A 12,305-nucleotide genomic window follows, 5' to 3' on the forward strand; every position below is an offset into this window, starting at 1 on the left:
TAATTAAATGAATTCTGAGTAGTGTGACATTTGGTCTATGATATTTCACTAAAGTGTAAGGCCAAAAAAAACAAAAACAAAAAACCAAAACCGAACCCCTCATCAAAATCTTTTAACAGGGTTATCATTTTAACTCTTTAGCTGATGCTTGCTTTTTTAAAAATCATGCATCAACGAGATTATTCTTTAGGGTCCAATCCTGTAAAAGGACTTGTGGAGGTGAACTTAGACCTGTATGCCCACATGGATGCCTTTGCAAGAATGGGTCATTAATCACTGCTACTTTGTCATAGAGGAAAAAAGTTCCCATTCTGCCCTCAGATATGCATTGAAAACTCCAGTCAGCTTCAGTGCAAGTTGCCATAGGAGTGCTTATTTGTACTCCTGAAGTCACAGATTGTAAACCCACAGTTTAGAAGTAAAAATGTGTCCTTTTATCTAAATCTTAAACTAACTCATTAAAGTAACTGTATTGCACAAAATAAGAGACCCAATATTTAGCAGCCATTCTTCCTTGGGACCGAAACAGGGTGAGCCATATAAATCATGAATTATTTTTATCATCTTTCCTATAAAAGTATTGTAAAACTCTACATATCTGATTATTCAGTTGTCAAAATTATACTCTCGATTACACCTATAGAACTTCATTAATGAATTTCATCTGTTTTACAATTGGAAAAACTAAGGCACACAGACCTTGCCTAAGATCACAGAACAATTTGTTTTAGAGCCAGGTCTAGAAAAAAATATATTTTTAGATTGTGAAGATATATTAACTGTTTGTGAAGCAGATACTACAGTGATGAATACCATTGAAAGGCCTATGATGAAATTAATAATTTTCTTCAGAGCAGGGTTTGAATGGTATTTAGGAAATAAGGCTCGTGCCCATGCATTGAATAAGGAAGAATAAAATAATAAGAAATACAAATAAAGAGAAAAATCAAATAGCTACTCATTTAGTGAGCATCATCCATCCTGTGCACTGAACAAGGCAGGGGTCCAATGGAAAAAAATAGTATGATTATATAATAAGACTGTGCATGGCACAGAGGCTCCCAAATAATGTTTAATGGATAATAAAAATTGTGGCATTTCCTATCTTTTGAATGCTTAACTTTTCAGTCTTAACATTCTTTTACCATATTTGTATATGTAATATCACGATAGATTGCACATTCAGAATGGTGGATTTTATGGATATGCTTATTATAGAAGAAGGCTGCTTTTATGGCTAAAACACCCAACCAAAGAGGTCAGAGTTCTCTTTTTAGCTCACCGCAGCCTTCTTGTGTGGCTTTAGGCTATTTGTTTAACATATCTGTGCTTCAATATCCCCATCTTTAAAATGGGATAATAAAACTTATCTCACTATATTGTTGTGAGAATTAATTCAATAATGTTTACAAAGCACTTTGAAATACTTATATGGAAATCGCTATAGAAATGTAAAGCATTATTATTTTTTAGACTTACCAATTTGTACATGAAAAAAACTTATGCTATTGGCAGTATTTGTACTGTATGTCTCCTTAACTCATTAATTTTTTCCCTAGGTGCTTAAAGTGTGCAGATGCCCCCTGTCAGAAGAGCTGCCCGACTAATCTAGACATCAAGTCATTTATCACAAGTATTGCAAACAAGGTAAAAGCCGGTTCACAGTAGTAAATGAAAAGCAAGAACAGCAGTTGCTTGCATTTCTCTTTGTGTGATTGAATTACGATCTTTATCTTTGTAGACTCTAATAAAATAATGTTTAGAACAGGTATGATCAAATGTAACAGATTCTTCTTAATTTTTAATTATTATTACTGATATTGTTCTTTGGCGATATTGTAAATGCACAGACTGTATGGTACATCTATTTCTTCAGCAGATTTTTTTTTTCAGGTATTTGTTTGGATGGATTTAATCAATTAATAGTATTGACAAAACAAAACACTTCAGTGTAACAAATTCATTGTATTCTTACCTGACTGAGCCATTAAAGTTACAAGACATTATTTTTTTCCATTAGAGAATAAATATTTTCATGAAATGATTATAATTTTCTTAATAAAATGTGCTTTGAACTGACACTTGGCATGCAGGTGCTCATCTCAAGGATGAATGTTTTTCATTACTAGGGTTCAAGTAAATAAGCTTTATCATTTTTTATTCACAAAACACAATAATATTAATAAATTATTACAACAATAAATATAATCAACTTTAATAAGGTGGAGTGTTTTCAGATGCTATCCTGTTAATGGAGAAAAAAATACTTTCTGTTGCCTTCAGATCAGTAAGTACCTTTTAAAAGTCAAAAATACAAACGTTAAAGCTGACTGCACAGCTAATATGAAAATATCTGTCTGTATTAATCAGGCTGTGAGGAGCATTCTAATCTTGAAAAGATATTAATTAACACTTACCTTTTAAAAGCTCATTTAAGTCTTTTGGTGAAGTTTGATTTGCTGTTACTCCATCCAAGTTTGGGGTCTACTGGGAGGGCTTGAGGCTGTTTTGGGTGAGAGGTTGTCATAAACAGATAGCTAAGGGTTAATGTCTCTTTCACCTGAAGCACCTGACCAGAGGACCAATCAGGAAACCGGATTTTTTCAACTTTGGGTGGAGGGAATTGAGTGTCTTTGTCTTTGTTTTCCGTCTGCCTGCCTTCTCTGAGCTTTGGAGAAGTAGCTCTACTTTCTAGTCTTCTGTTTCTAAGTGTAAGGACAAAGAGATCAGATAGTAAGTTCTATGGTTTTCTTTTCTTTGGTATTTGCATGAATATAAGTGCTGGAGTGCTTTGATTTGTATTCTTTTTGAATAAGGCTGTTTATTCAATATTCTTTTAAGCAATTGACCCTGTGTTGTATCATCTAAATACAGAGAGAACATTTGTACTTATTTTTCTTTCTTTTATATAAAGCTTTCTTTTAAGACCTGTTGGAGTTTTTCTTTACTGCAGGGGAAATTGAGTCTGTACTCACCAGGGAATTGGTGGGAGGAAGAAATCAGGGGAGATCTGTGTGTGTTGAAGTGGCTAGCCTGATTTTGCATTCCCTCTGGGTGAAGAGGAAAGTACTTTTTGTTTCCAGGATTGGGAACAGAGAGGGAGATTCACTCTGTGTAGTTTCACAGAGCTTGTGTCTGTGTATCTCTCCAGGAGCACCTGGAGGGGGGAAGGGAAAAAGGATTATTTCCCTTTGTTGTGAGACTCAAGGGATTTGGGTCTTGGGGTCCCCAGGGAAGGTTTTCAGGGGGGACCAGAGTGCCCCAAAACACTCTAATTTTTTGGGTGGTGGCAGCAGGTACCAGGTCCAAGCTGGTAACTAAGCTTGGAGGTTTTCATGCTAACCCCCATATTTTGGACGCTAAGGTCCAAATCTGGGACTAAGGTTATTACATGGTGGCAGTGGTGGGAGATAGACAGAACCCAGAAGCCAGTAGAAATATTATATTTTTCTTTTCTCTGCTAAGGGCTTTTTAGCAGAGAGAAACAGTTTGGTTTTAAAAGGGAACCAGAGAGAAATTTTTTTTCTGCTCTCTCTGGCAGTTTGTGGCTTGCATGTTAAGCGAGAAGCCATTAAGAACCTGTTAAGGGTCTTTTGTCATGCAATAGCCCTCCCATTAGGGGGCAAGTACCAGCACTTATAGGCATGCAAATAAAGTGGTTTTTCTGGTTTCCCTTCATTGAACATTAGCTAGAGAGAGAAAGGAAAAAAGCACTGTTGCTAGGCAGACTCCAGGAGGCAACAGAACCTGCAGTTCAGAAGATAAACAACCGGAGGGCACCCCAACACAAGAAAACAGGAACCATGACTTCTAAGGCAAAAATTGACGCCGAAGAACAAATCAAAGAAGCTCAACACAGGCGACAACTGGAAATAAAACAAAAAGAGATGGAGATGAAAGAAAGAGAAGAACAGATCAAAGAGGCAGCCTACCAAAGAGAACAGGCAGCCTTCCAAAGAGAACAGGCAGCCCAAGAGGCAGCACACAAAAGAAAAACTAGAAGAAGAAGAGGTGGCCCACCGCCGAGAAATGGAAAAACCACCACCGAGAATGGAAAAAAACAACAAAAAGAGAATGAAGAGAAGGAAAAACAGAGAAAAACATGAACTGGAGTTGGCAAAAGCTGGGCTGCCTGTGCCAGCCAACCCTAACAAACCCGGCGCCAAATAGTGCTCCACAGCCCAGGAAATTTCCCACCTACAGGCAGGTGATGACACCGAGGCCTTCTTGGAAAATTTTGAAAGAGCTTGTCTTGGGTACAAGATTCCCGAAGACCAGTACATGGTAGAATTGAGGTCACAGCTCAGTGGACCTTTAGCAGAGGTGGCAGCTGAAATGCCTAAGCACCAAAATGAATGACTATAAACTTTTTCTAACCAAGGCCAGATACAGGATGGGATAACCCCAGATCATGCCCGTCGGCGCTTCAGAACCCAAAAGTGGAAACCAGAGGAGTCATTTCCCAAACACGCCTACTACATTGCAAAAAAACTATGAGGCCTGGCTAACAGGAAACAACATTCAAACCTTGGAAGAACTAACCTCCTCATACAAATGGAACAGTTCTTGGATGGTGTTCCTGAAGACATCACACGGTACATACAAGATGGAAAACCCCAAGAATATCGCTGAGGCGGGGGAGATTGGAGCCAAATGGATGGAACTGGCAGAAAGCAAAAAAGCTACTGTCAAGGGGAACGATTACCCCAGGGGGCACACAGACCATAAACCCTACAACCGAGGACAGCCAAAGACCCCCACATACCACCCAAGTAAAGCCACAGATACCCTACCCTTCAACCTCACCAGTCTCCAGTAACTCACCTCGGCCCAGTGACCCATCAGATGGAAGATGCTTTAAGTGTAATGAACTGGGACATATCAAGGCCAAGTGTCCCAAGAACACCATGCGAGTGCAATTCATTACACCACCATCACACCAAAGATCCCCAGGCCCGGATGCCTCTCAAATACCCTTGGAGCGAAGGGAAAATTTGAGAGTGGGCGGAAAGAAGGTTACTGCGTGGAGAGACACGGGGACACAAGTGTCAGCTATCCACCAATCCTTCGTTGACCCCAAATTCATCAACCCGCAAAGGCCAAAGTTACAATTTACCCCTTCATGTCACAAGCTGTAGACTTGCCTACAGCTCAACTGCCTGTCCAGTACAAAGGCTGGTCAGGAATGTGGACTTTTGCAGTCTATGACAATTATCCTATCCCCATGCTACTGGGGGAAGACTTGGCCAACCAGGTGAGGCGGGCCAAGAGAGTGGGAATGGTTACACGTAGCCAAACCAGGCAAGCTTCCAGACCCATTCCTGTTCCTGAACCGTCCACAGAGGCCCCGTCTGTGTTACCAGAGACCAGACAGAGGTAGTGGACCCGGATTCCATGCCTACCACTGAAACAGCCACAGCAATCTCCAGTCCCAGGGCCCGGAACTGGAACAGCAACCAGCACCAGCAAGTGCAACCACATCTTCAAACTCAACGCCAGAGGGCGCCAGCGAGCCAGAACTGCAGAAGCAAAGACAGCCATACCCAAAAGGCTCAGCCAGAGCCTGAAATACCCTCAGGTGGCACCAGCAACGGAAACAACCCCATCACCTACATCGCTTCCAGAGGGACCAAAGCCCAAGTCCACAGTCTGAGGAAGAACTGGTGACCCCAGCCTCAAGGGAACAGTTCCAGACTGAGCAGGAAGCGGATGACAGCCTTCAGAAAGCTTGGGCGGCGGCACGGAGCACCCCACCGCCTCTCAGCTCTTCTAATCGATCCCGGTTTGTTATAGACCAAGGACTTTTATACAGGAAATTCTTTCTGGTGGACACCGGGAAGAATGGCAGCCGCAAAAACAGTTGGTGGTTCCAACTAAGTACCGGGGGAAGCTCTTAAGCTTAGCCCATGATCATCCCAGTGGCCATGCTGGGGTGAACAGAACCAAGGACCGGTTGGGGAAGTCCTTCCACTGGGAGGGGATGGGCAAGGATGTTGCCAAGTATGTCCGGTCTTGTGAGGTATGCCAAAGAGTGGGTAAGCCTCAAGACCAGGTCAAGGCCCCTCTCCAGCCACTCCCCATAATTGAGGTCCCATTTCAGCGAGTAGCTGTGGATATTCTGGGCCCTTTCCCAAAAAAGACGCCCAGAGGAAAGCAGTACGTACTGACTTTAGTGGACTTTGCTACCCGATGGCCAGAAGCAGTAGCTCTAGGCAACACCAGGGCTAACACTGTGTGCCTGGCCCTAACAGACATCTTTGCCAGGGTAGGTTGGCCCTGCGACATCCTTACAGATTCAGGGTCTAATTTCCTGGCAGGGACCATGGAAAAAACTGTGGGAAACTCATGGGGTGAATCACTTGGTTGCCACCCCATACCACCATCAAACCAATGGCCTGGTGGAAAGGTCAATGGAACTTTGGGGGCCATGATACGGAAATTCATCAACGAATTCTCCAATAATTGGGACCTAGTGTTGCAGCAGTTGCTGTTTGCCTACAGGGCTGTACCACATCCCAGTTTAGGGTTTTCACCATTTGAACTTGTGTATGGTCACGAGGTTAAGGGGCCATTACAGTTGGTGAAGCAGCAATGGGAGGGGTTTATGCCTTCTCCAGGAACTAACATTCTGGACTTTGTAAGCAACCTACAAAGCACCCTCCAACACTCTTTAGCCCTTGCTAAAGAGAACCTAAAGAATGCTCAACAAGAGCAAAAGGCCTGGTATGACAGACATGCCAGAGATCGGTCCTTCAAGGTAGGAGACCAGGTTATGGTCTTGAAGGCGCAACAGGCCCATAAGATGGAAGCATCATGGGAAGGGCCCTTCACGGTCCAAGAGCGCCTGGGAGCTGTAAACTACCTCATAGCATTTCCCAATTCCTCACTAAAGCCTAAAGTGTACCATGTTAATTCTCTCAAGCCTTTCTATTCCAGAGACTTACAGGTTTGTCAGTTTACAGTCCAGGGAGATGATGCTGAGTGGCCTGACGGTGTCTACTACGACGAAAAAAAAGACGGTAGCGTGGAAGAGGTGAACCTCTCCACCACCCTGGAACGTCTGCAGCGGCAGCAAATCAAGGAGCTGTGCACCAGCTTCGCCCCATTGTTCTCAGCCACCCCAGGACGGACTGAACGGGCATACCACTCCATTGATACAGGTAATGCTCACCCAATCAGAACCCCACCCTACCGAGTGTCTCCTCATGCCCAAGCTGCTATAGAACGGGAGATCCAGAACATGCTACAAATGGGTATAATCCGCCCATCTACCAGTGCATGGGCATCTCCAGTGGTTCTGGTACCCAAACCAGATGGGGAAATACGCTTTTGCGTGGACTACCGTAAGCTAAATGCTGTAACTCGTCCGGACAACTATCCAATGCCACGTACCGATGAGCTATTGGAGAAGTTGGGACGTGCCCAGTTCATCTCTACAATAGACTTAACCAAGGGGTACTGGCAAGTACCGCTAGATGAACCTGCCAAGGAGAGGTCAGCATTCGTCACCCATGCGAAGGTGTATGAATTCAATGTCCTTCCTTTCGGCCTTCGAAATGCACCCGCCACCTTCCAAAGGCTGGTAGATGGTCTACTAGCTGGACTGGGAGAATTTGCAGTTGCCTACCTCGATGATGTGGCCATTTTTTTCTGACTCCTGGCCCGAACACCTACTACACCTGGAAAAGGTCTTTGAGCGCATCAGGCAGGCAGGACTAACTGTTAAGGCCAAAAAGTGTCAAATAGGCCAAAACAGAGTGACTTACCTGGGGCACCAGGTGGGTCGAGGAACCATAAACCCCCTACAGGCCAAGGTGGATGCTATCCAAAAGTGGCCTGTCCCAAGGTCAAAGAAACAGGTCCAATCCTTCTTAGGCTTGGCCGGATACTACAGGCGATTTGTACCACACTACAGCCAAATCGCTGCCCCACTGACCGACCTGACCAAAAAGACCCAGCCAAATGCAGTTAAGTGGACTGATGAGTGTCAAAAGGCCTTTACCCAACTTAAGGCAAACGCTCATGTCTGACCCTGTGCTCAGGGCCCCGGATTTTGACAAGCCATTCCTAGTAACCACAGATGCATCTGAGCGTGGTATAGGAGCAGTGCTCATGCAGGAAGCAACAGATCACAACTTCCATCCTGTCGTGTTTCTCAGCAAGAAACTGTCTGAGAGGGAAAGTCACTGGTCAGTCAGTGAAAAGGAATGCTATGCCATTGTGTACGCCCTGGAAAAGCTACGCCCATATGTTTGGGGACGGCGGTTCCAACTACAAACTGACCATGCTGCACTAAAGTGGCTTCATACTGCCAAGGGGAACAACAAGAAACTTCTTCGTTGGAGTTTAGCTCTCCAAGATTTTGATTTTGAAATTCAACACATCACAGGAGCTTCTAACAAAGTAGCTGACTAAGGTTATTACAGAGGTTTAGAGAAGCAGCTGGCCCCATCTCCTGCTACCTGTCTCTCACGCACATCCTCTCAGTGCTGGAGTCCACATAGTTAAAATGAGAGAAAAGTGGGTCTCGTTTACACATTGAGGGTAAGGTAGCAGCAACATTGTGGGTGAGTTAACAGCCAAGTTGTTTTTGTTACACGTTGTATATTATATGAGCTGAAACCTTCACAGTAAATTATATATATATTGACAATAAACATTGGGACAAAAGGAGTTATTAAGACCTATGTCGTTTATAACATAATTACGTGTTAACATGGTTAACAATTATTGTGGCATTGTGTCTGGCATCTGCATATAGACTGCTCTGTTATATAATCTGTTATGTCAATGCTGCATTTATTTTTATGAATGTCAGGCATCTGTTTCCACTGGTACTGTACTACTTCGAGGCATATCACTTCTTAATCGATCCTTGAAATATAGTGAAATAAAGAAGCCCTCAACAGAGAAGATACAAAGCAGTAATGAATCTGCTGGTCTTCCCCTTTCCACTACATTATAGTACCCTAAAACCTAAAGCAAATTTCAGTATGGAAGCATTGTAGTACGGTGGTTTCGCCCCTTCAAGGGCAATGGACCTTTTAAGAATTGGTATTTAGGAAGAATTAGCCGACTGTAACTGGGAATGGGGACTAGGTGTGAGTCAGAGACCTACTCTGAGCTCAGTCAAAGGGGGAGCTATGAGAGACATGCAGGGAAGGGCTGTGAGGTAAAATGGATATCCTGGGCTTGAGGAAGTCTGTCTGAAGTGAAGCACAGCTTCAGGAATGAGGGCTCAGTTATCTTGTTCCAAGGGGAAGCTGAGGGCTGAGAGAAGCCTGCTAGGATTACAGTACAGCCCAAGGAAGGAGGAATCTGGTCAGTCTGTCCCAAGGGAGAGGATGTTTAAGCCCAGAATTGGGACTAGGAAAGACCTGAGAGAAAAGACTCTCCAGAGAGAGTACATAGGTACATAAGAAGAGGTGCTGGGAGGGAAAGAGAGTGAATAAGGGTTTGAGTTACAGGGCAGATAGCCCAGTTGTCTAGCATTCCAGTGGCAGAGAACCCATAGTAAAGGGTGAGGGTGGGTACCCCCTATGCTATTACCCTGGGAGAATGTACAGAGACCCCTGCTGTTAAGGGGAGGAAGAAGTGATTGACTAGAACCCTGAAGGGCTGGAAGATGAAAAGTTGAAGGCTGTGGTGTCCTACAGGACAACCCCTCAGAAGAAGGGCTTTGCCCAGCATGGGCCTGAGGTTAGAGCGAGTGGTGTTTTTCTTTGGACTTTAATTATTACGGTCAATTCAGCAACTGAACTATGCTGAAGTCCCAGAGAACCATCACCGATGAGGGGAAACTGAGGCAGGGTGACTGCAGTGCCATGAGGAGGGGATATGTTCTAGGACTTCATCCTGCTACAGGTATGTTGAGATAATATTAAGGGTCTGATTTTAATGGTTTTGGGTAAAATCATGACCAAGTTGCTACTTCATCAGGAAGTTCTGCTTTAAAAAAAATGGCATAGCGCAGCCATTCTCTAAAGAGCTTCAGTGTTTCTTAAGGGAAAATCTAAAACCTCAAATTACTCAGCAATTACTAACCTGCAGTCATAGCCTGACTTGCTTGGCTCTTATGGACCCTCCATGCCCATAACTACAGTCTCTTTTCAGAAGCAGTAACTTTTGCAGAGAAGGGCTCAACAATATTTTTTGCCTGGTGCTGGTGCCTGAAAAATGTGAGAAGACTGACAGCATTGCTGAACACAGCACAATGATGGCTTAAAGAAAATATCAAGTGGTTACACTTTCCTCATTGTGCTGGCCAAAATGTTAGTACAAAGATATATAGTCATTTACTGCGTCTGTAAAATCAGCTCTGCACCTCAGTGTTCTCAATTCCCAGAATAAGTTACATGCAGCCTTATGTTGCACTCTTTTACCCTAGCCCATGTGGAGGAAATCTAAAGTTGCCTAGCTGCGTGAGTATGTCAGTGTTACAGGTGTACTGTAAATTAAAATGAACAAACATTAGTTGTTTTTTTTAAAAAAGCCCCCAAAATGAAACAAACTGATATGTTCAGGAACCAGTCTAGGCAATGGTGCTGTACAGAAGAGACCACAGAGATTCTCCCTTCTCTGTCCTCCTCCCAAGTCACCACCAATGCCTATACCCCCACGCCACCGTTCATACTTCTACCAGCTTCCTAAGGACACAATACTCTACCATCTCTACTCCTCAAGAACCTTTAGATACAATTCTCCACATCTCCTATCATTTTCTAGACCCTATTACATTACTAACAGGCCCCAATTTAGATCAGGACCCCAATGTGCTAGGAACTGTACAACCACACAGAGAGACGTTGTCCCTGCCTCAAAGAGTGTACTGCTTAAGTAGACAAGACAGGCAAAGGGTGGGAGATAAACAGAGGTACACAAAGGTGAAATGACTTGCTCAAGAGAAGGACAGAGGTACAGCTGAGATTACAATCCATCTCTCCACCCTTCTAGTGCTAGGCCATTTCCTATAGGTCAGGGGTCAGCAACATTCAGCACACGGCCCATCAGGGTAATCTGCTGGCGGGCCGCCAGTTTGTTTACATTGACTATCCACAGGCACGGCCCCCTGGAGGTCCCAGTGGCTGCAGTTCACCATTCCTGGCCAATGGGAGCTGCGGCAATGGGATGTGCTGGCCGCCACTTTCCACAGCTCCCATTGGCTGGGAATGGTGAACAATGGACACTGCGAGCTGCAGGTGGCTGTGCCTGCGAACGGTCAACATTAACAAAATGTCTCACGGCCCACCATTGGATTGCCCTGGCGGGCCGCATGCTGAAAATTGCCAACCTCTGCTCTAAGTCATTGCCTTCTATGTGGATTTGTGCATATTTACAAGTATGTATATGGCATTTTTAGAACTGATCAAAAAGCACAAAAGCTAGTTTTAGTGAATACATTTGAAATTTGTTTTCATTTTGAAAAATTTGAAATAGACTAAATTTTTGGTTCCTTAACTTGTTTTGCAGAATTTTCAATTGATTTTTTTCTTTGATTAAACCATCCTTGAAAGTGCCATCAAAACTTTTTGTTGACCGAAAAAAATTGATACAAGATTTTAAAGAAAAACACATTTTGACAAATGTGAATTGACAATATCAAGTTTCAGAGTAGTACCGTGTTAGTCTGTATCCGTAAAAAGAACAGGAGTACTTGTGGCACCTTAGAGACTAACAAATTTATTTAAGTATAAGCTTTCATGGACTACAGCCCACTTCATTGGATGCATAGAATGGAACATATAAGAAGAGTGTATATATATATACACATACATACAGAGAAGATGCCATACCAGCTCTAAGAGGCTAATTAATTAAGATGACGTGTTATCAGCAGGAAAAAAACTTTTGTAGTGATAATCAAGATGGTCAGTTACAGACAGTTGACAAGAGGTGTAAGGATAATTATAAGTCATTACACTGCTTGAATCTTTTTCCATATGATAACTATCCTTACACCTCTTGTGAACTGTCTGTAATTGACCATCTTGATTATCACTACAAAAGTTATTTTCCTTCGGATAACAGGTCATCTTAATTAATTAGCCTCTTAGAGCTGGTATGGCATCTTCTCTGTATGTATGTGTGTATATATATGTGTGTATATGTGTGTGTATATATATATATATATATATATATATATACACACACACACACACTCTTCTTATATGTTCCATTCTATGCATCCGATGAAGTGGGCTGTAGCCTACAAAAGCTTATACTGAAATAAATTTGTTAGTCTCTAAGGTGCCACAAGTACTCCTGACAATATCAAGTGTTTTGTTAAAAAATCATTTTCTAAAGAG

General features: G+C 43.0%; 1 protein-coding gene across 6 annotated transcripts in view; it reads left to right on the top strand.

Annotated features, from left to right (window-relative positions):
* The window catches only part of DPYD (dihydropyrimidine dehydrogenase), a 616,437-nt gene that overhangs the window by 219,677 nt on the left and 384,455 nt on the right, over positions 1-12,305 (top strand). For all 6 annotated transcript variants that reach the window (XR_007775327.1, XM_050960937.1, XM_050960938.1 and 3 more), the window contains exon 4: positions 1,560-1,647. Coding sequence is in view for 5 of the 6 variants with exons in the window: in XM_050960937.1 (XP_050816894.1) it covers positions 1,560-1,647 (88 nt within the window). In the remaining variant the exon portion in view is untranslated. The remainder of the gene's footprint in view (positions 1-1,559; positions 1,648-12,305) is intronic.

The sequence above is a fragment of the Gopherus flavomarginatus genome, chromosome 7 (genome assembly GCF_025201925.1).
Source record: "Gopherus flavomarginatus isolate rGopFla2 chromosome 7, rGopFla2.mat.asm, whole genome shotgun sequence".
NCBI classification, from domain to species: domain Eukaryota; kingdom Metazoa; phylum Chordata; order Testudines; family Testudinidae; genus Gopherus; species Gopherus flavomarginatus.